Source organism: Lepidochelys kempii, chromosome 3 (assembly GCF_965140265.1).
Source record: "Lepidochelys kempii isolate rLepKem1 chromosome 3, rLepKem1.hap2, whole genome shotgun sequence".
Taxonomy (NCBI): domain Eukaryota; kingdom Metazoa; phylum Chordata; order Testudines; family Cheloniidae; genus Lepidochelys; species Lepidochelys kempii.
Genome location: NC_133258.1, coordinates 157276400 through 157298009, shown reverse-complemented (window position 1 = coordinate 157298009; position 21610 = coordinate 157276400). Strand labels below are relative to the sequence as shown.

The window sequence follows — 21610 nt, the reverse complement described above, 5'->3', positions numbered from 1 at the left end:
TACTCAGAAGAGACCTTGACAAGCCCCATGTCAGAGCCAGATTCAGCCCGTTACAGACTGGAGGATGAGTTTGCCCAAGTAGCAGCCACCCATCATTTTGATCTACCCTTATTTTGCTACTGATGGGCTAGAAAGATCCACACATCACACAAACAGCATTTCAGAGACTAGAGAAAGTCAGGCTTCCAATCTGAGGCTGGACTAGAGTGCAGAGTCACAAAAGGAGGGAATACAAGTTATGAGCGCAAGAAGGTCACTCTGACCCCCATGTCTCAGATGGCTGTGGTAGCTCTACCAAGCTAGGTGTTGCACAGTAGACAGCAAGCTCCAGATAGAGTGGACGTTCTTGCTCTCTCTATTGCCTCCAACTGGTACAGCACAGCAAAACAGCATCACCTCCCAAAGTACAGCACATGTGTGCTCATCACAGCTCTAGCAGGAAGCGAGGCAGGATGGGGGTGGAGGTTGGTTTTGTACTAGGCAGAAGCTCTCTAGGGAAGCAGGAAGGTGCTCTCAGGATAATATCTATTCTAGTACAGTGCCTTGTTCAGAAGCAACTGTGAGTCCTTAAAAAGAAAAGGAGGACTTGTGGCACCTTAGAGACTAACCAATTTATTTGAGCATAAGCTTTCATGAGCTACAGCTCACTTCATCGGATGAGTCCTTGTCATTATCACATGATACCTTCCATTGTGGCCTCTGAGGCCAACTAATGTGCTTAAATTGAGTGGAAGGGAGCACCTCTATGGGCAGGAGGACAGCTTAGTATTGTTAGTCACTCAGGCCCAAATCCTCAGAGGTATTCAGGCTCCTAACGCCCATAGAAATCAATGGGAATTAAGCATCTAACGACCCTGGAGGATCTGGGCCTCAGCTCTTGGTCTCTTACAGAGCACTTAGCAGCTGTAATCACATTTGGCCATTACTACCCTAGTCAGGATATGAGCTGGGGCCTTGGCAGTTCCACCCTCCAATGCCAGCCCCTAAACCATCCATCCCCATCCCTTTATTTTATAGGACTTAAAATACCAAACTCATGCTCTCTCTCTTTGGAGGTTCACTCCTCTTAGCTGGCCACTCCAAAGGTGCTCTCTGGGCAATCCTAGCCCACTAGAGACTGCTCTCAAACCTGATATCGGGGGAGGGAAAGAACAGAATGGCGGTTGATGAGAGGGGAATGTGGAACATAGAAGGGAGAGCTGCTGACTAGATAGAGAATAGGAAAGTGGGAAGAGAAGGTGGGAGAAAGGCAATATACTGTTAGAATGAGAAATTCAGCCTCTCCCTTCCCCGAACTGGCAAAGGCCATCTGCCACTTTCCAGATATCTGAGAGCTTGTGTATAGCAGGTGTGGTTCATGCATTTCTGAGGAGGCTAGGACTCCTTTTAGTCCAGAACTATGAGTTTATCTCAGCCAGGTGAATTCCATCATCATTTCTTTCAGCCCAGGGCCCAGAGTAAGGGATGAATGTTTCAGATCACAATGCCTTGGTAGATATTTTTCATAGATTAATAGGAATGAAGCATTGCCATCTCTTGGCTTTACTGTGCAACAGCAGACATCTGGGAAGAGGTGTGCTTTAAGCCAGCAGGGATTATGGCTCACTGAAAACACATCATGGGTCAAAAATGCCATAGGCTGGTGGACGTTTGATTCTATTGCAGATGGGACAAAATGCCCAAGTCTATCCTACTCAGTTGGGAAAGTGATTATTTTTAACATGTGCTTTTGTAGGGTTTTTGCAGGGGGAGGCGGCAGAGGGTGGGGGGATGGAAATGGCGAAGAGTGCACTCCCCCAAGCCTCTGGTCTGCTGTGAGTGTTCCACCTCATCAGCCCAGTCATAAGAGGCTCAGGCCCACTGTCTGCCCCTTCCAGGATTGTCAACAAACCCAAACAAGCTGTCGCATAGGTGGACTAAGGTTCTGTTCCTTTGGCGGGCTTCTGTTAAGCTGCAGCCCCAACTAGGCTTACAGGCTAAAGTGGAGTAGTCTCACTAAAGGTTAGTCAGCAGCATCAGGCCCACCCTTCAGGCAGGGGCCAGCAGGCAGCAGTCACCCAAGGACCTCTTTCCTTTAGCCAGCCATCTTACCAGAAGCAGACAACTAGTGGTCTAGTCCCCCACCAACTTTGCTATTTCCCCCTCTTTTTCAGCTCCTCCCTCCATTTCTGTGTGACAAGGTGGGGCCACCTGTGCCCCCATTAACTCTGTGTTACCCAGTGTGCGGTTTATATACTCCAACACAGGGGGGAGTTGTGAAATGTGTCATGATAGCTCGGCACATTATTAGGAGGCCAGGGGAAGGAATACCACACTTCAGGCCAGACTTGCTGGCTCAAAACCAAAGAGCATAACTGTAGTGTTACCCCCATGCTGGTCACACATGCCAGGAACCAAAAGGTTAAATAATAAGGCTTTGCCAAGCTTGCTAAAGTCCTCGTATGGAAGGTGCCTTAGGAGCCCTAATCCCTCCGCTAAACAGTTAAGTGTCCTCCCGGCTTTACAGATCACAAAATGGAGACACAAAGGTTAAGGCCCTGTCCCATGTCGCCAAATGGCAGAGTCAGGAATAGCGCTCAGATCTCCCAACGCCTATGCTGACGCTGTCCGCTTGGTTTTAAACATCCTACCAGCACCTTAATGAAAAGGTCTGAATATTAAAATAATCTGAAAAACCCCTACATACCACATGTCTAAGGGTGTTTTCTTCCTGGCCGTGGCTGAAGGCTTTTGGTTGGGGCCACCACCCAAATCTGCTCAGACCCGCACCTTACCCCCATCCCTTTCTCTGTGCATGTGTGTGCCTAGGAGCAGCCAGCACTCAGCCCTTCTGAAAAGCCAAGTCAAGGCCCAGTGCTTTCCGATGGCAGCATGACGCCCACATTCAAGGCACTACTGACAAGCCATCAGAGTTCCCATCTCCCCACTCCAGCCACGCCCCAAAGAGAGAGGGGTTTCTGGGATAAGACTGATTACAGGCTGCACAATGCCATTCCTCACCAGGTACAGCAGCTGCACTGGAGACACAAGTGACTGATGACATTTCATCGAACAGTGGCTTGAGTGAAAGCATTAAAGGCACTGTAACCCACGCCTCAACCAAGGCACGAGGTGCCTCTATGCCACAATGCTTCGACCATCATGTCTACATATCAGTCCCTGAGGAATTTGCAGTGTTACACACCTTCTTGACAACTGTTTGAAATAGGCCATCCTGATTATCACTACAAACGTTTTTTTTTTCTCCTGATGATAATAGCCCACCTTAATTGATTAGTCTCCATACAGTTGGTATGGCAACACCCATTTTTTTCATCTTCTCTGTGTATATATATCTTCCACTGCATTCATCCGATGAAGTGAGCTGTAGCTCACAAAAGCTTTTGCCCAAATAAATTTGTTAGTCTCTAAGGTACCACAAGTACTCCTTGTTTTTTTAGCATGAGATGCTGGAGCAGCTGGTTCCTCCATGGGTAATTACAAGTGACAAGGTAAACGTCACCTTGTCAGCTTCAATATCCAAGTAAGATGCTGCTGACCAAGAGAGTCAGGGCTCTCTAGGCTATTCTACACTCTCAGTTTTCAGTTAGCCTGACTCAAGGCTCAGACAAGGCAGACCACCACAGATAAGCCCTGCATTTCCACGGGGAGGGGGGAGAGTGATTAACACATCCTAGTTATATCACTTAGCGCATCACTCACATTCTCACAAGATTTTAACATATATCACATGCTAACCTGCTATCTTCTCCCCCTTCTCTCTTACACTCTGAGTGACTGCCTGGTGCCAGCCTCAGGCCTGTTCAAGAGCTGGGAGGAGAGGGTTTAAAAAGCATTTGTTTCAGCTTTCTAACTAGGGAGGGGGGCTAAGAGAGACTGTAAAATTTGCCGTTAGTGGAAATGTAGAGCAATACCCTCAGTTTACAAGAACGTACTCGATAAGTCTTCCCAAAAAGAAAAGGAGTACTTGTGGCACCTTAGAGACTAACCAATTTATTTGAGCATGAGCTTTCGTGAGCTACTGCTCACTTCATCGGATGCATACCGTGGAAACTGCAGAAGACATTATATACACACAGAGACCATGAAACAATACCTCCTCCCACCCCACTCTCCTGCTGGTAATAGCTTATCTAAAGTGATCATCAAGTTGGGCCATTTCCAGCACAAATCCAGGTTTTCTCACCCTCAGAGTGAGTTTGGGGGGGGGGGGGGGCTGGGAGGTGAGAAAACCTGGATTTGTGCTGGAAATGGCCCAACTTGATGATCACTTTAGATAAGCTATTACCAGCAGGAGAGTGGGGTGGGAGGAGGTATTGTTTCATGGTCTCTGTGTGTATATAATGTCTTCTGCAGTTTCCACGGTATGCATCCGATGAAGTGAGCCGTAGCTCACGAAAGCTCATGCTCAAATAAATTGGCTAGTCTCTAAGGTGCCACAAGTACTCCTTTTGTTTTTGCGAATACAGACTAACACGGCTGTTACTCTGAAACCTGAGATAAGTCTTCCAGTATACTAGCCCAGAATTTAACAAGGTGTATGAAGTGTTCAGGCAGGTTGGAGATTTGAGACTCAGAGGGCTGGAACGTCCATTTGGAGAATGCAACAGATCAAGGCAGACTACAGGTAGGCATGTTTTCTGCCCTGCCCTGCTCTAAACTGAAGCGTGGGCGTCAGATTTGTACGTAGTACTTTGCATTTTCAACTCCCGGTAAAGCTGCCAGCATTACCAATCTGACCTGAGTCAACCCCTCCCCTCCTTCAAAACAATCATGATGGAAAAAAATCTCTCACAATGTAGTAAAGCATAGATTTACGGTGTTTTATTTGCCATCTGGTTTGAGCCTTTAGGGTGCTCTTCACGTCCATTTCCAAGCTCCTCTCTACAACTATGAGGTCTAGAAAGTTTTTTTTTTAAATGAAAGCCGAGATTCTCACCTGTCTCCAGGAGCTACGGTTATAAATAGAGCATCAAATATCCCCAGACTTGCGATAAAGAGTTGGCAATACTGATATATTAGTAATTCTCAGGGTCTACATGATGTAGTTAAGTATTGTTATACCAGAGTTCACTCTATGGTGTGTTACACATAGTCTTACAAGTTTCTTCTTAGCATGCAAGCAAGTTTGCAGTTGGAATAGAATGCTGTGTTAATTTTCTGATACAATTTCCTTTGGGGACCTTGGCAACCAGCAAGGGAGTTTGAGCTCTCAGTCTTTTGAACTCAGTCCTTAAGGCAGAATTGCTTCCAGGGAACTGAGTATTGGTGTTTTGGCCAAGAGTCCTAAAAGGCAACAGCCTGCATGCTGTTTATGATCAACTCTATTCAAAGACTGGTGTATATCAAACAAGTTCTACTAAGGATACACCCAGACTCTACATCACTGATTTCTCCTCCAATGGGAACACTTGGCAGAGCAACAGTATTTTTACCACCATTGCCTAGATGGGGAAAGAGAAGGGGTAAGGGCTTTGTGTAAGGGCATTGCGATCTCCTAATGGATTGAGGTTGGAGCTAGGAGTCAGCAGATTGGGCAATCATCCTACTTCTGATGCTGACCACCTGGGAGACCCTGATCACTGGTGCCTCATCTACATAGAGAGGCTAGTTCTGCTTACCTACTGCAAATCGGTTGTGTGTGTATGTACAGAGGGGAAGTGAGAGGACAGACTGATGTGAACATGTTAGAGTATGTGGCCTACAAAGGAACGCTTGGTTATCCATGGTTTCTCCTTGTCCAAAGCAGAGATCAGAGACAAGGGTATAAAGAGGGGCTTGACAGGAGCCGCAACACATTGGGAAACAGCTTGAGTGGCGGTTTCTTTGATTAGGATCTTTCCAGACAAGCAATGCTGGGAGGTTGTGAGTGCAGTAGCCATTGTCCCTGACCATGGGCAAATGAAAGCTCTACTCCCCACAACCACAGACATCTGGCAGCCAAGATCCCTACAGGTTTGGTTTTGGTTTGCCTCCCAGATGAAGTCTGATTTCCCTTTCATGTAAGTTCTCCCCCACCCACCCCTAGTTTAGGATCCGATTCTCCTCTTACTTACACCCAGTTTTACCCCTGGTACAGGTGTATCCAGGGACAGAATCAGGCCCTTAATGAGCGGGTGCTCACAGCAGGACAGGTCCCCTTGAGTTACTCCAAGGTTTGATGACCTGGAATGAACTCTTCCTTTGCAACCAAACATAGCTGGTTTTCATATGCCTTTATTTGGAAGTTATAGGCTCTTTACAGGCACTGTGCGTTGGTGTTTCAGTACAGTTCAGATTTACTATGCATCACCCAATGACTGAGGGGGGCAGGGCGGGAGGAATACCTCACAGCAACAGTTCCAGCCTCCAGGTAGGCATAAGACATCTGGGGAAACAATGTGCTTCTTTCGAAGCCACAAAGCAAGGAATTGGGTTTACAAAACAGACTTTAAAATAATATACATATACAGGAGCAATGCAAAGCTAAACTGCAGCTAAAATTGGTACATATCTAGGCTGCTGCTCAAAGCCCTTTCTCCAAAGCTGGAAAAGGACATTTTAAAAACTAAAAAGACAGGGTTTTTAAAAAAAAAAAAAAAAAGATTCCATGCATTAAGTCGTAGTGTTTTGTGCAATTAAGAAGGAATGAAAATAAATATAACTTAAAAACCTTTTCCATGACACTAATGGAATAGGGGCAAGTTCATAAGGCACTTCCACAGGGGCTACTCTATGCAGCATAGGAAACCTGGGCAAAAAGCTGAACAGTGCAACCATTTACAACTATATGCTCAGAACTACAGACCTGTGCCTGGTGAGATATGAACTGAGAAAGTCTGACGAGATTTTAATCTCCACGAGAGAGACTTGTGCACGGCTAGGGAACACCAGATGGCTGAGTGGGCCCCTCCCCTCCCCACACACACCTAGCGCCGCAGTGAGGGTACCTTCCTGACGCAGGAAAGTTGCACCCATCTAACTATTGCAGAGCGGGCTGATAGCATCGCTGTTGGGGAAAGAGATGAGACAATGGTCTTTCGGAGTTGGGGGTGGGGAGGAGAAAGGTTCATAACTTCTGCCAGACTCCTGGCTAGCTTGTATTATTCATGGAACAAAAGCTGCAGGATTGTTCATGACCCAAGCTCAATACTGTCCTTATGTCCTAAGTTCTGGAGAACTCCAAGCTCTCCAGGAAGAGCAAGAGGCACCAACAGCCTTCCCCTCCCACATCAATAGCTGACCTTTAGCAAGCTAGCTCTGCTAAAAGCATGCTGCTTAGTTCAAATGTTCCAGGAAGTTAAAAATTAGCCTCCACCCTAAATAGAGAACTGGTTGTTTTCACAAGCCTTGAAGCAGAAAGGCCACGTATACATCCAATTTAGGCAGAGCCAATTAGGGAACAATTTGTGAAAACCAGAGCTGGATTTAGTGAGCTACATGGGTAACAAAGGGGGGGGGGGGGTGAAATTGCCTTAAATCCCTTTGTCTTACCCAGTAAAACTGAGGTGATAACCTTGAAAGCTGCCTCCCTGCCCTAACCTCCTCCATATAGCCCTGCAGATATGAGAGCTCTCAACGCACACCACTAGGGGTAGGTTGTTTGCACATATGAAAGAACCCTTTTAGACCAATTAATGCAATTCTATTTGAGATGTAGCCAGGACTGGTTCTAAAAGAACCCATAAGTACGCCTGGCATTTGCTAATCGTAAGGGCTCGTAACAAGGATACTACAAAAGACGCTCAAAGGCATTGAAAAGTACTGGAGACCGCTCCCCCTGTGAACTCCCTTCTGACCCAGATTTACCAGGGGTTCCCATTCCCTTTTGTACACCTGGCAGTATTAACCTTACACAGCACGGAGGACTGCTTATCTGATTATTGCTAGGAAATATCCACCAACCCTGAAGCCTTTTTAAAGTTTCATAATGGTCCCATAGTCACTTTTGCTCTCCTTCAGCCTCATCTGAGGCTTCAAGCCACATGGTAGGCCACCATCCCAGCTTAGGAGGGTTGGCAGTTGCTCCTATAATGGGAGCAGGATCGCTGGAGACAGAAGAGTAATCTCTTCCTTGTTGTCTAGGTTCAGACTATTGGTTCCACAGCATTCTCAGCCAGTGCTGGCCTACAAGGTCTGAGCATCAGCCTCAGATCGTCACGTGCCAGCACACTGCCCTACTGCTAAATTGCTCAAAGGCGATTTCAATTCGAAGATAGGCCGATGGTAAACATCTACAGCTGACAACGCCAGCCCACCACAGTGGTTAGAGGGAAGCTCATCAACCAGCACAAAACAGGTTAGTAAGAGCCACAGTTATACTACACTTAGTTATTGACAAGAACAGACTTTGCAATTCCAATGGCCACTCAAAAATAACGGAACAATCACAAGTGGGTAACAAGGTTGCTCGAAGAGAGAGAGAAACCTAGATCTCCTAAGGAGTCTACACCTCTAGCTTCCTAGGACGAAGGACGTTATTAAATGTAACTAAACCTCTCCCAACCTGGTGTCCCTGCCTTCACCTTCTCCAGAACACTTAAAATGGCAATCTAAAAGCTATGGAGTCTTGCCGGCTTGGAGGATGGTGTGTTACCAGCACCAGCCACTAGAGGGCAGATGCTCCTTACAGATGAATACGTTCTGTCATTCGCTTAGCTGGAAGGGCTTTAATTACACAGTTCAGGAGCAACAGAACTCAGGGTTCGGACACCATCTTCGTTCAACTGGAGGGCATGTCAGCTGCACAACTGCTCACTACATAAGTTCTTGTTAAAGAGAGATGGACTAAGAACCAGAAATGCTATGGAAAGAGCATGCGTTCGCCTAGCCAACCAGACCACAGTTGCTTGCTGCTCAGGCGCCCGCGATGAGCAACACGATCTGCTCCCATCTACTGAGCAAAGCCAAGGCTTCAAGTTCAGCGTTTGTTCTGGCAGGCGATCTACATATGTACAAAAACTAAAAACCACCTTAAATAGGGAAGTGATAGCTTTAACATGGGCGGGGGGCTGGAAAGTGTCTTGTAGTGCAGTTCAGAAGAGTCAGTTTGAGGGGCGGGATGCTGGGTAGTGGTGGAATTGGACATATGGCTTTAATGCAGGTCCTCGCTCTGTGACAGTTCCATTAGGATCTTAATGAGGTTGTCCAGCCCCCAGAGGTAGCCATCCTCTCTGTTCCCTTCCACCCATGGCACGTTGTGCTGGAGGAATTGTCCCTCTGGCAGTGGTGTGGTTTTCCCAAAGTCGATCATCCAGACTTTGGCCTGTTCCTTTTGGTCGTGAATGAAGAGGAGGGAGCTCCCAATTACCTGCAGAGAGAAAAGACCCCAGTAGTCATGCTTCCAGTTTTAGACAGACACATATGCCAGTCAGGGTATTGCTGCTTTTGTGGTCCCACTCCCATTATCTAAAACTGCACCTGCAATATTTTACGCTCCAGTTTTTGCATGTGCAAAAACTTGGATTTGTGCACACCAGCTGCATTTGCACATGCAAATCAAACATCTAAACTCCCTGATTTACTCACAAGGCACGGATTTTGTGCATGCAAGAAGCTTTGCCGAAGAGAGGAGCATGAAACTTTGGGCATATAAAATTGCAGCTGCAAACTTCAGAAGCCAAGTGGAGGTTCGGAGGGGTGGGGGGAGGGAGTGGGAAGACATAGGGCTTGTCTTCATGGGGACCCTCAGGAAAGTTAAGACTAAAGGTATGAAGTTAATGAACATCAGTTAAAGCACATAAAACCACTGAGTGAACGCTGCCATTCAGAAGTAAAGTGGCCTTACTGGACCTTAATCCTCCTATTTCTAGAGTCTTCAAAGGAGGATAAAGATACAGCAAACGTAGGCCACTTTAAACGAGAGCATCCGCTCAGGAATTCATGTGCCTTCACTTACGCCCATTAATGTCATACTTGCATTTGATCTGTCTTAATTTTGGGGTGTCCCTGCATAGCCAAGCCCTTTGCATCAGCATTTAGAATAAAGCTCTTCACAAGCCAAGTTCCTTATGGATGATCAATGCCTGGAATTAAGCTACACTCACTGGGTCTGCATCCTATGCTATACAAACACTGCCTCAGCAATTGTGCTTAAATTCTTGAATACAAGTTTCACACAGACAAAATGTTCCCTCCCTGACTGATGCTTCATCCAGTAACACTCAGAAGAGAGCCTGGGATAGGTTTCACCAAGGCTCATGGCCCCTGTCAGTCTACCAGGAGGTGACAGGACAGTAGGGTAACAGCCATCCCTTCCGTGAGCTGCTGCCACCACTACAAGGGGCTGTTTCACACTCTGATAAGCCTGTAGACAATGAAACCCTGTCCGTCCTCAGTGTGTGCGCATGCATCTCTCCCACTGAATCCAACAAGCGTTTGGGAGGGCATCCGTGTGTAGAGTTTGGCTGTGTATTACTTTAAGAAAGCTTTCCTGAAGAAGGTAATCCTTCTGCTGCAGCTTCCCCTCCTGGAGGAATCCCTACCAGGACAGCCAAGGAGAAGGTGGAACAGAGCTCACACAAACTCATGCAGAGAAGGGCCCCCTTTGCACTTCTCCTTCCTTTAATACCTGGCCTTATTTCCAGTTTGGCCTGGTGCTGAATATCCACAGAGCTCACTGACTCCAGTGGGAGCTGTGGGTGCTCAGCGCTTCTGAAGAGCCTGTGATATTTGCTTCCCCTGCTGGGCCAAGACAGCCCAGGTATGCGGACTTTCAGATCCCACTGCCTGGCCTGCCTAAGGTGTTCCCCAAGGTTCTTACCCGGTGCTGGGTTTGAGTCAGTCTTTGCATCAATACTGTGTTTCAGTTGTGCACATGGATGCCTGGATCGCATTTCATAATCCTCACTGCATAGTTTTGCCTCACATAGCTTCTGCTTCCCCAGTTAAAAAAGAATTCAGTCAGCGCATAGGCCTCAATTCAGGAAAACACTCAAGTAAGCTTCCCACACAGAAGCCTTTTACAGAGTCAGGGCCATAATAATGTGTCTCCCAGGTACAGTAGTTTGATGGACTCTATACTGATTTGCACTATTGCTATTCATGGTAGCAACGGTTAGCGCAACCCCTACAGGAGCAGCGAAAGTGGGCACTTCAGCTAGCCCCTCGAATAAGGGCCTAGGAATGCAGATGAGACTTGGAAGCTAGCAGAGAAAGACTCACTCAATTGTAGGAAGCCGTTCTTGAACCATGAAAGGGACTGAAGAGCAATTTGTTAGCTGGAAGGGATCCTAACAGCAGAAATTAGACTAACAAGACCATCTGACCAGTCACCAGACTGGTCAGAAGATGTTCCATGTTAATCACCAGTTCAAGACAGCATGGGGGAAGTGCTGGAGCCTAGCCCGTCCCCTGAAGCAGTCCCCAGGAAAGAATAGTGATGTAGCTCTAGAAGAATTCAACCAATGTCAGCATTTCGAAACAGAAGTGCTACCGTGTTTGAAGCATCACCCATTTTAGGTCTGCCTATAGAAAAAAAGTTTTTAAATGGAAGCATGTAGCGTTTGCACAAGTTGTTATAAATTTACATTTGTGAGGAGGCTTTCTCCCTCAGTGCATTGGAGCTTTCCCAGAGAGGTCTGGGAATGAATGCATGTCGGAAGCACTCCTTTCCACTCTGATAGCCCCCCTTTGCCCTGAAGGACCAGTTTCGCTTTAAAGAAATTACTCCTGCATAACTGCTTCATTCTCATCTCTTTGGTAACTGAGTTCTGAAAAAGCCTGCTCTTCCCACTCTCCAGAGGAGAACCTCAGCAACAGAACTCAGCAAAATTCGGAGTTTCTATCCCATGGAAAATGCTGACTTTTCAATATTTATTTTAGTCCCAACCCAGACTGAAAAGTTGTTATTTTGAAGTTTCCTGTGGAATGGAAATTCCAAGAGATTTCCATTTGGAAATGTCAAAATCCTTTGTTTCAACATTGGCTCAAAAAACAAAACAACCCCCCCCCCAAACCCTGACATTGCTGCAATCTAAAGGTTTAATTTTGGTTTGTTGAACTGACCCAAAATCCTTTGTTTCGAGTAATTTCAACATTTCAATTGCCCTGAGACTTGTGATGTAGGCACAAAAACATGTAGGGAAAAATATGGAAACTATTTTCTGACAGAAAGTAATTCTGACAGAAGATCCCTGACCAGCTCTTCCCAGCAAGCTCTATAAGTGCTGTTTTGAGATACCTCAAAGGATGCTGGGAGAGTATCTGAAAGCATGTTTGAATAGCTCATGATGATGGATGCCAACCATTATCTGGAATTTGCACTTATGTAGACTTTAGTACATATATATATGATAGAATAGCTAGAAATATTCCTGAAGTCATATATAAGCATAAGCATTCTGAACAAACATTTAAACATGAGCTCCTGGACTAATAAAAATTGATGGTCATACAATTTAAAGATAGCTGTCACTTAGTGTCAGATGTGACAAGGTTATATCAAAGTCGTAAGTCATATGATCTCCCTGCAGGTACTAAGCAGACAAACCTATGAAAATACACATTTGAGAATAAACTCAAGTTTTAGAAATGTATGAGTTCTAATATTGACTATATCCCTTTCTTGGACAGAAACTACACTGTATACATAGAGACAGATCTAGCTAAGCATCATCTCAAGGGAGAAAGGCAAGTTTTACCTCATGGCATTTAAAGAATGGCGATGTCTCCAGAGTTTCACGGATCCCCTTCAACCGATTAAGGTAACCGTTCTGGAATGATAAAGAAAATAAGCTATAAGCACTACTGCGAATTCAAGTCTTTTCAAGCAAGTCATTGGTAAGACTTAGAGAGGGGTGTGTTAGACTAGTAACCTAGCGAATTTCTGGAATCCTTCAAAATCCCCTTGCTAATCACACCAATGTTCCTGGTCTAATCCAAAAAGCAGGCTAAATTATAAATATTCAAATACATACAGTACTGGCTAACTGTGCTTCCAGCCCCTCTTCTAAGAGGAGTCAAATCAACTGCTCAAACTCTGGCTCTGGTGGGAGGTTGCAGAGGGGTGGACTTCAGGAGGTTAGCAGTTTGACTGATTAGATTCACCTCTCATTAGCCCTAGCCTTAAACAGTGTCAAAGTGGTTTGAAAGGACTCCCAAATCAGTCTGCGTACATAGGAGCAATTTGGCCAAACCAGAGCTGGGCAGCGTCATTTACAGATCCAAGAATAAACCCGTTAGCTAACATCAAAGTAAACAGGCAGGTATGAAATTGGCAGTGCTAAGAGTCAGGTCATTTAGAGTCATTCGCTAGTAGGCTTTATATGGTAGGGCCTAAAACGGAGCTAGTTTATCAAATTGCATATTTCACCCAGTCTATGTAAAACATTTACAGCTAACCAGCTAGTTCACCTAGCAATGCGCAGCAGCACCATTTGGCATGTGGAGGATACATGGGTTTGCAGCGCTCAGGCCCAGGAGAGGGATGGCTACAGACAAGATGTTCCCCTCCCGCCCCCCCACCCCCAGCGCCCCTGGATGGCTGGGACACTGGGCACCCTTACAGCCTGCCTTATGAGGCAGCCCACAGTATAGGAAGGAAATCTTCTCCAGCCAAGCATCCAGAGATCAGAGGTAAGAGAACAGATGGAAAGGTCCGGTCTTTCTTCACCAGCCCCAGCCAGTACTGTTGGGAGCCTGCAGCCTCTTCTCCATATCTACAGCAGACTTCCCCTCCCCTGGTTTAGCCTACCAAGCCTACCCTTCTGCGTCTGTCCTCCAGCAGTGGATGGTTTGGTAATCCTACTAGCTGCCTGATATAATCAGTTGCCTAGCGCAAAGTCTGAGTGTCGCCATTACAGCGAACAGCGTGTTCTCTCCTAGCCTCTGCTTACCCCTGCACCATCTCCAGGCTAGGAAGTGGTCTCTACTTTGCCCTTTTGGTGCTATTTTCCAATAGGCTCGGCACAGCAGCAGCAAGGTTAATTCTGTGGTCCTTGACATTAGGCAATGCACCAGCAAGGCAAGAGTCTAGAGGAGGAAGGAGCCCATCCTCGCACCTGGCAGGCATTTGGGCAATGTCGTCCTAATGCAACTGCTGACTCACCAAAATGTTACGGTTTCCTTTAGTGAATTCTCTGAAGGCCTCTGTGACCTGTTCCTTTGTTCTTGTCTTCTTGAAATCCCGGTTCACTGAGCCATCTTCTTTCTTAAAAAGGGAGAGAAATCCAGACACATTGTCATGAGAGCGGGCAGTTAGAGGTGACTTGTGTTTGAAACGCTGCTAGGCATGTCATGAACCAGAATGCAGACTGGCCTCCTTGAGGGCAAGGGGACAGGTGGCCAAGATTCAAGTAAGTGCCATGAAATAATAATAAATAATACCTACTCTTCCATAGTGCTTTTCAGCTAAAAGTGCTTTACAGTGGGAAGTAATATCACTATCCCTATTTTACAGATGGGAAAACAGAGGTACTGAGAAGTCACGCAGCAGGGCCAGTGACAGAGCCAGGATTTGAACCCAGGTCTCCCGAGTTCCAGTCTAGTGCTCTATTCTCTAGGGGGTAACAGTCCTCTGCTTATGGAGGGTCAGATGCAGTGGCTATTTGCCTTACTGAAGATGTCAGAAGATAGACTGACCTGCCATTCAGCTCTTGCAGCCAACTTCAGTATTGCCCATTACTTAATAAAGAATCTTAGCAGAAACTGCCCAGTGTCACAGAGACCTGCCAAGGCCACTAACGACATGGGCAAGTTACTGTCCAGGGACATAGCACTGACTGACCCCAAACGCAGGTCCTAGAAGTAAGTACCACTCATTTTTTTGCCATGTAGTTCCTGAATTTCTTCTCCCTGCTTTCTCTGACCAGAATGTTTAATAGCCAGTGGCTGCCTCTTACTGTATTCTTGCATCAAGAAGAAGCAAGCGTAAAAGTTGTGCTAGAAAACATCTGAGGATGGAGGGAAGGGATAGGTAGACATTTCCCAGAAGGGGACACAAAAATCCCTGGGTAGCCAGTCTGATTTGAAACACTAGGGCAGCTTTTGGATGGGAAGGCATAATGCAGGCTGCAGCAGTTCACACATAGGCCCTGGGCATACCCACTTTACTCCCTACTGAAAACTGCAAAAAATGGTGGGTCTGCAGGAAACCCAGGTCCCTGGCCCATTGATAATGGCCAAGAGTCATAAAAAACGCCTGCCTGTCAGCTTTTTATGATCACCTCTGTGTTCAAGGACCGGGTCACGCAGTGTAAAAACTCAGCAAGTTGTGCACACTCTTCCCTCCCACTCCAGTTGAGCAGCATTGCTATCTGAACATCTCACCTGCTCAGGCTGCACCCAGCCTAGCCCTCAAAGGGACCCAGCACACCCTCCCAGCTGAACCGGCCTGCTTTCATCTGCTCCTGCTCAGCAGAGGAAACAGCCAAATGGCTCAAGGCCAGATTCCCATCACTTGGCAGCGAGCGGTACTTTGCTCCAGGAAGGGTCCCCTTGAAGTCAGCTACTCCACATGAGCAAGGATGTCAGAATCTGCCCTGGAAGGATTTCTTTAAGCATCACTGTCAGACGAAGATCCACAGTGGAGGCTTTGTGACCTATGTAGGTTGACCATAGATTGAAGAGTCAGGTCAGGTCTATCATTAAATATCTTCTCTCCTCCCAAAAGCCACAGAGCAGGCAATAAAAGGAGTTGCAAGAAAAAAAAAAGATGCAGTGGTCATGAATAGGCATCTCTAGCTTTTACCCTTGACCTAAACAAAGTCTGATGTAGTGAAGAGGTAAGTGTTAGGCCTTTTTTCCTTAAATTTCTCACCATTGCTAGGAATGGTGCAGCTCCACAGTGGTAGGAGGTAGACAGATTGCCAGCATGTTTCTCATTCGGTCATCTAGGCCTGTTCTGAGTGAGGTGGCTGTGGGGCACCCATGGTTGAGCTAGTCTATTGAGATTATGGAATCCTCATCACTGGAGGCTTTTAAGAACAGGTTGGACAAATACCTGTGAGGGATGGTCTCAGTATACTAGGTCCTGCCTCCGTGCAGGGAGCTGGACTAGATGGCCTCTCAAAGTCCCTTCCAGCCCTACATTTCTGTGTTCTATCAATAGCAATGGTGGGAAATTTTAAGAGAAAAGACATAGCCCAAGAGATTACATCCCAGGATTAGAGTTAACCACGGTTAAGTGCTCAATTTAATGGAGCTCTGTGCACAGCATGACAGAAATAGCAAGATGCCTCTGCTCCAAGGAGCTTACAGGCTACCAGGCAGCACAGATACATGCAATGCCAGACTGACAGTAAGGCAAATGTCAGATGTCAGGCACCAGTAGTGAATCAGCACAATACCCTTGCATGTCTGCGTCAGCACACTTCCCAGTAGAACTTTGTCCCAAAAAGGCACTCTTCTCCTACTATTCTGTTTCCAAAGGTCTTAGGGAAGGAAGTATGCAAACATCTGGAAGTCAAAAGATTGGGGTTCCATTCCTGCTCTTCCATGGACTTCCTATGGGATCTTTGCCAAGTCGCTTAACCTGTCTCTGCTTCCATCCCTTAGCTACAAAATGGGGGTGATGAAGAGTCTCCCAAACAAATTAAGAAAGCTATTGTGATGCTAAATCACTTTGAGAGCCTCAGATGCTGTAGAAATGAAGAGCATAGATCAGGTTCTTTCATTGTTTGTTCAGATTCTATAAACCACTGGGTAACCAGAATTCCCTTTGGGACCCGCACTTCCTGGATGTAGAGGCTAGTTTTAAAGTGTGTCCTATACACACAGCTTTGTTTCCATAGTCTAGCGCTCCATGAAGGATGACTTGTTTGCCCACAACACTCTGAAAGGATGGGAGCCGGAAAGACATCCTGTTATGCTGGGGAAGATGAAGTAAGAATGAAGAACTGGATCAGAGGATGAGGGAAGGAACAGAGTACAATGAATATCCTGTCCTGTAGCTTTAGATGTCCTTATAAAGTCTTCCCAGGGGCGTTCCGAGTATTCAACTGAGCACCATTCCCACAGAGTAAGGTACTGACTGCGGACAAGACAGTAAACTCTGAAATCAATCAGAAATGGAAGGTGAAATATGTGTGTGTACAATGCATGAATTGTTGGGGTGTGTAGACTGATCACGTAAATCAGTGTGCCAAATTTAGTCAGTAAATGATATGCAAATGTAACCCACGATTATGCACATTATGTAAATGGCATTAAGCAATAGTAAAACCTATAACTATGGATGATGAACAATCTCTCTTGCTAAAGTATGCTCAGTGGAGTGGATCTGTGCGATGTTCCACCTGTGCAGGAAAACTGCTGTTTGTGTGCGTGCAATTGGGAGCCATTTATAATGCATAAAGCCCTATGTGGTTTGGGACATGACAGCCTGAGATCATCTCAGGGCCTGTGCACCGTTGCAGGTGGCCAAGATCAGAAAAGTCATGCTGACAGAATGTGTGCTCTGAGAGAGTGGGGAAGTACCTTCAGAGGACGTTTGCTTGCTCAGCAACTTGCTCCTTCTTGTTTTCCAGAGGGAGAGTTCCCTGGCTACTATGCATCAGTCATATGAGCCCTTATACCAAGGTTTGGAAACCTCCCCCCACCCTGCCCCTTGGAGATGACAGATACCAACCTGGAGAAGGGCTATCACACTAGTTTCACATGTAAACTCCAGTACAGCCTTGCACAAAGCACTCAAGAAAGGAGGTGTATGATTACGAGTGGAGTCTTACATGCAGCGAGAAATAAATGGAACTGTGGATGGGCTTTGAGATAAGGCATTAGCTCAGTTTCAGAAAAGCCAGCTAGAATATTTATAATGCTGCTCCTATAATTACTCCCCTCCTGAAGTTTTCTCTGAGTTGCCAGGCACTGCTGTGGTGTTTTCAATAGGCTTGATATTTACAGGTGTTTTAGCCCCAGGGAGTTAATCTTTACAAAGAAGAAATATAGAGCTGGTTGATGGGCCACAGCAACTGGGCTTTCCCTGCCACCACCCCCACTTTAGCACCAGTTTTAGCCTACAGTAACTTTCGCATTAAGGCTAACTTCTTCTGTGAAATCCTAGAACTTGCAGTCAGCAAGATCAGGTTGCCATGTTCTTTCTTGAAGGGTGTTTGGGTGGGATTTTCAGGAGCCTAAGGAAGTTAAGTCAATGGAGTTTGTGTGACTATATAAATGTGTATACATCAATACAGCAGTGCACTATGCAGAGCATATCCTTCTGAGAGTGACTAATGCCTCAGGGTAGTTTTAACTACCAGTAGAAATGGGATCCATCTTGAGGTTTACCCTGGTTATTTTGGTAAAATCTGGCATTCCTAGCTTTTTCAATGCAGGAAAGCACCACTGTCCCCACTGTAAAGACAAAGAAATGCAGAGCCGGTAAGTGACTTACGGTCACCCAGCAAGCTGGGGACGGAGCTAAGAATGGGACAGGAACTGGGTTCCCAAGTCCCAGTCTTGTGGTCTGCCTACTAGACTCCGTTGCCTTCCTTTTGAAACTTGATACATTGACTAAGGGTATGTCTTCACTACCCGCTGGATCGGCAGGCAGCGATTGATCCAGCGGGGTTCGATTTATCGTGTCTAGTCCTGTACCTGAGCACCACAAGAAGCACAGGCAGAGTCGACGGGGGGAGAGGCAGCAGTTGACTCACTGCGGTGAAGACACCACAGTAAGTCGATCTAAGTACGTCGACTTCAGCTACGTTATTCACGTAGCTGACGTTGCGTAACTTAGATCGATCCCCCACCCCCTAGTGTAGACCAGGGCTCAGGCTCTCTTCATGCAAATCTCCACCCCACAACACTCGGCCTATTGATACTGGCACACAATTCTCAGTTACTTCAGTGGGAGCTGCTCGTGCCGATCTGAAAACAAGATTTAGCACAAGATCTTCTATATCAAGATATCCACTACAGACAACTTAAAGACAATCCTGACAATCCTGTTTTTCCAGGAAGATGTCCATAGTGAGAAAGTAGGGAGGGAAAAAACAAGAACTGTCTCTCAGTAAAACTTTCCTAAGTTTCCCCATGAGGCTTCGATAGCAGCTTCAAGATACTGAATGCCTGTTCTCAGCAGGGGATGCTTATCCAGCTATGAAACAAGCAAAGTAATACAATTCAGCAACATTTGCTCTGTGTAACACTTCAGCTTATAGGCAGGGGAAAAGATCTATGCCAGTAACCAAAGTGAAATGTCAGTGCTATAGATTGGAGGGGGGGCGAAATCTAGGAACTGAGGAATTAAGGAGTATTACAGTAATTAGAGGCAAAAGACTCAATTAGATGAGTCCATCCCCTTGCGGTATCTCTATACATAATCCACGCATGCAGCCCAGAAAACTATGAACAGACAAATACACTTGATCTTAGCAAGAGGACAGAGAGAAGCAACAGACGAATCACCATGTGCAAGATTTAGTCCTAATTGATCCAGCTACTTTTTAGTTTTAGTCGGGGGTGAAAGTAACTGAGGCCACTTACCGGTACAGGGCGGGGCGGCTCCAGCCTCTGGAAGGGGCAGGGCCTCAGGTGGAAGGGGCGGGGCTGGGCGATCAGCATCCCCCAGCCAGCCCTTTCAGTCCGGCTGGCCTGTGCCGCCCAGGGCTCCCGTGTTGATTTAAAGGGCCGGGGCTCTGCACACCGCTGCTGCTACAGCGGCAGTGGCGTCTGGAGCCCCAGGCCCTTTTAAATCGCCAGCCCCAGGGCAGCTGCTCCCTTTGCGCCCCCTCCCCCACCCGTCGGCGGCTGGGGGGGCCAAAAGGGGTAGGATCATTAAAGCGCCAATGGGGGGGGGGCAGCAACATTAAAGCGCTGCAGCGGCAAAGGACCATCCCTGCCCCTTTTGCTTCCTCTGTCGGTGGCCCTGCCAGTACGGACCCTACCAGCAGGGCCGCCGACAGAGGAGGCAAAAGGGGCAGGGATGTTAAAGCGCTCCCACGGCAACGCTTTAATGTGGGCTGGGTACGGGCCGGTGTGGCTTCTTCCCGGTACACAGGACCGGCCCCTACCAGCTCACGTTCACCCCTGGTTTTAGATTCATAACGTACACCAGCCAAAGAGTGACAGTTACAGCAATGGGAAATGGGTGAAGGGTTGTTCAGATTAAGGGCTGATATAGGGAACTGTCTGAGTGGGTGGAGGGAGCAAAGAGGAGGGGATTTAGTGGTGTTTTGAAGAGGGCTGGGAAAATCAGTCAAATGGGACAGTTCTCCACAGCCAGTAAGAATCAGCCTCCAATAGAACTGGAGGGGAAGGGGGAAACTGAGCAGTGGTCAGAACTGGTGGAACAGATGAGGGAGTGTGGATTATGGCAAGACGATAAAGGTTTTGAAGGGGGAAGGTAGCCACTGGTGGAGGACTCTCAGGAGAGCAACTATGCTGCAGCACACCAACCATGCTGAAAAAATGATTATTCTTACTTTAGCCCCTTTCAGCAAGTCCCTGAGTTACACAGACAGATACAAATGCAATACCGCCCTCTGGTCATGAATCTTGTTGCATCAATTCAACCTCAGAAAGGCCCACTCTTCTCACAATGGGATCGCCTTCATTGCTCGGCATTTGTCCAATAAAAAACATTTGCTAGGAGCATGGGTTGAAGTGGTCCAGTCACAGCAGTTCAATAAGAAGGTGCTTTTCAATGGGGCACCGTCTTTGCACCAGAATGTATGCTTGCATTTAGCCCCCCATTTTCCAAGTCTCTCAACCTTGTGGTTGTGAAGCCCTCCCTAACGTAAATGGATGCAGTGACGCCTGCCCAGTTATGCAGACAGCCTGAAACAGCAGCTGTGAGAATGCTGACTGAGTTTTAAATCCGATGCCTAGTGACAATACAAATAATCTCTATGTCAGCCATTTTCCCGTTGATCAAAGAGTGTTAAGAAAACAGGGCTGTGATTACGAGGATCTCCACAGAATACTGAAGGAGCAGCTGGGGTTGCGGGTGTCAGTTGGAGCGAGTGCCACTACTCGTTTTAACCACCACTTACCATTTGTTTTAACCTCAGCTTGTTTTAATCAGTCTGACCACTGGTTAGTGGATATGAACTCTTAATCCCTTCTGCCCTTCTCCCCAGTTCAAAGCAGGGTTTCCTTCATTTTAATTCAGTTCTACAGCTATTGGATGTTTATCTCTAGTAAAGGGTTTGAAAGCGCCTAAGACCCATTAACTTGCAATGAGACTTATGTTTCTAAGGCCTGATCTACACCTAAAAATGTGATCAATCTAGCGGCATCGCTAAAGGCTGTGAAAAATTTTGTGCCCTGTGCCACATAGTTAGAGTGACATAACCCCCACCGTAGAATTCTTCCATTAGCCTGGCTACCACCTTTTCGGAGAGGTGGATTACCCACACTGATTACCTACCCCTTCTGTTGAGGTAGGACGCATCTACACTACGGTGCTACGGCGGCACAGCTGCAGTGCTTTAGCTGTGCCGCTGTAGTGTGGACATACCCTCGGTCACTTAGGGCTTGTCTTCACTGCAAAGTTGTAACTTGTTCCCCATTCACACATACAAACCCTTCACTCGAGTGTGGTGCTTGTAAATCAAGTTGGCTGGCCCATAAGGGGGCTCAGGCTGCAGCTCGAGTTAGCACAACTCATTAGCTGCTCACATGACCATCCTGTAGTGTGGATGAAGGCTAGTTCCACCTATGTGCCACTAGTCCTCCAATGCCTTCCCAT

General features: G+C 46.7%; 1 protein-coding gene across 3 annotated transcripts in view; it reads right to left on the bottom strand.

The window, feature by feature from the left end:
* Window positions 1-6200: 6200 nt before the first annotated feature.
* The window catches only part of ITPKB (inositol-trisphosphate 3-kinase B), a 112333-nt gene continuing 96923 nt past the window's right edge, over window positions 6201-21610 (bottom strand). For 2 of the 3 annotated variants that reach the window (XM_073338692.1, XM_073338693.1), the window contains exons 6-8: window positions 14027-14128; window positions 12621-12692; window positions 9298-10853 (exon numbers count right to left, since the gene is read on the bottom strand). In XM_073338692.1, the coding sequence (XP_073194793.1) occupies window positions 10398-10853; window positions 12621-12692; window positions 14027-14128 (630 nt within the window). In that variant the 3' untranslated portion in view covers window positions 9298-10397. The other variant, XM_073338694.1, reaches the window with a different exon arrangement.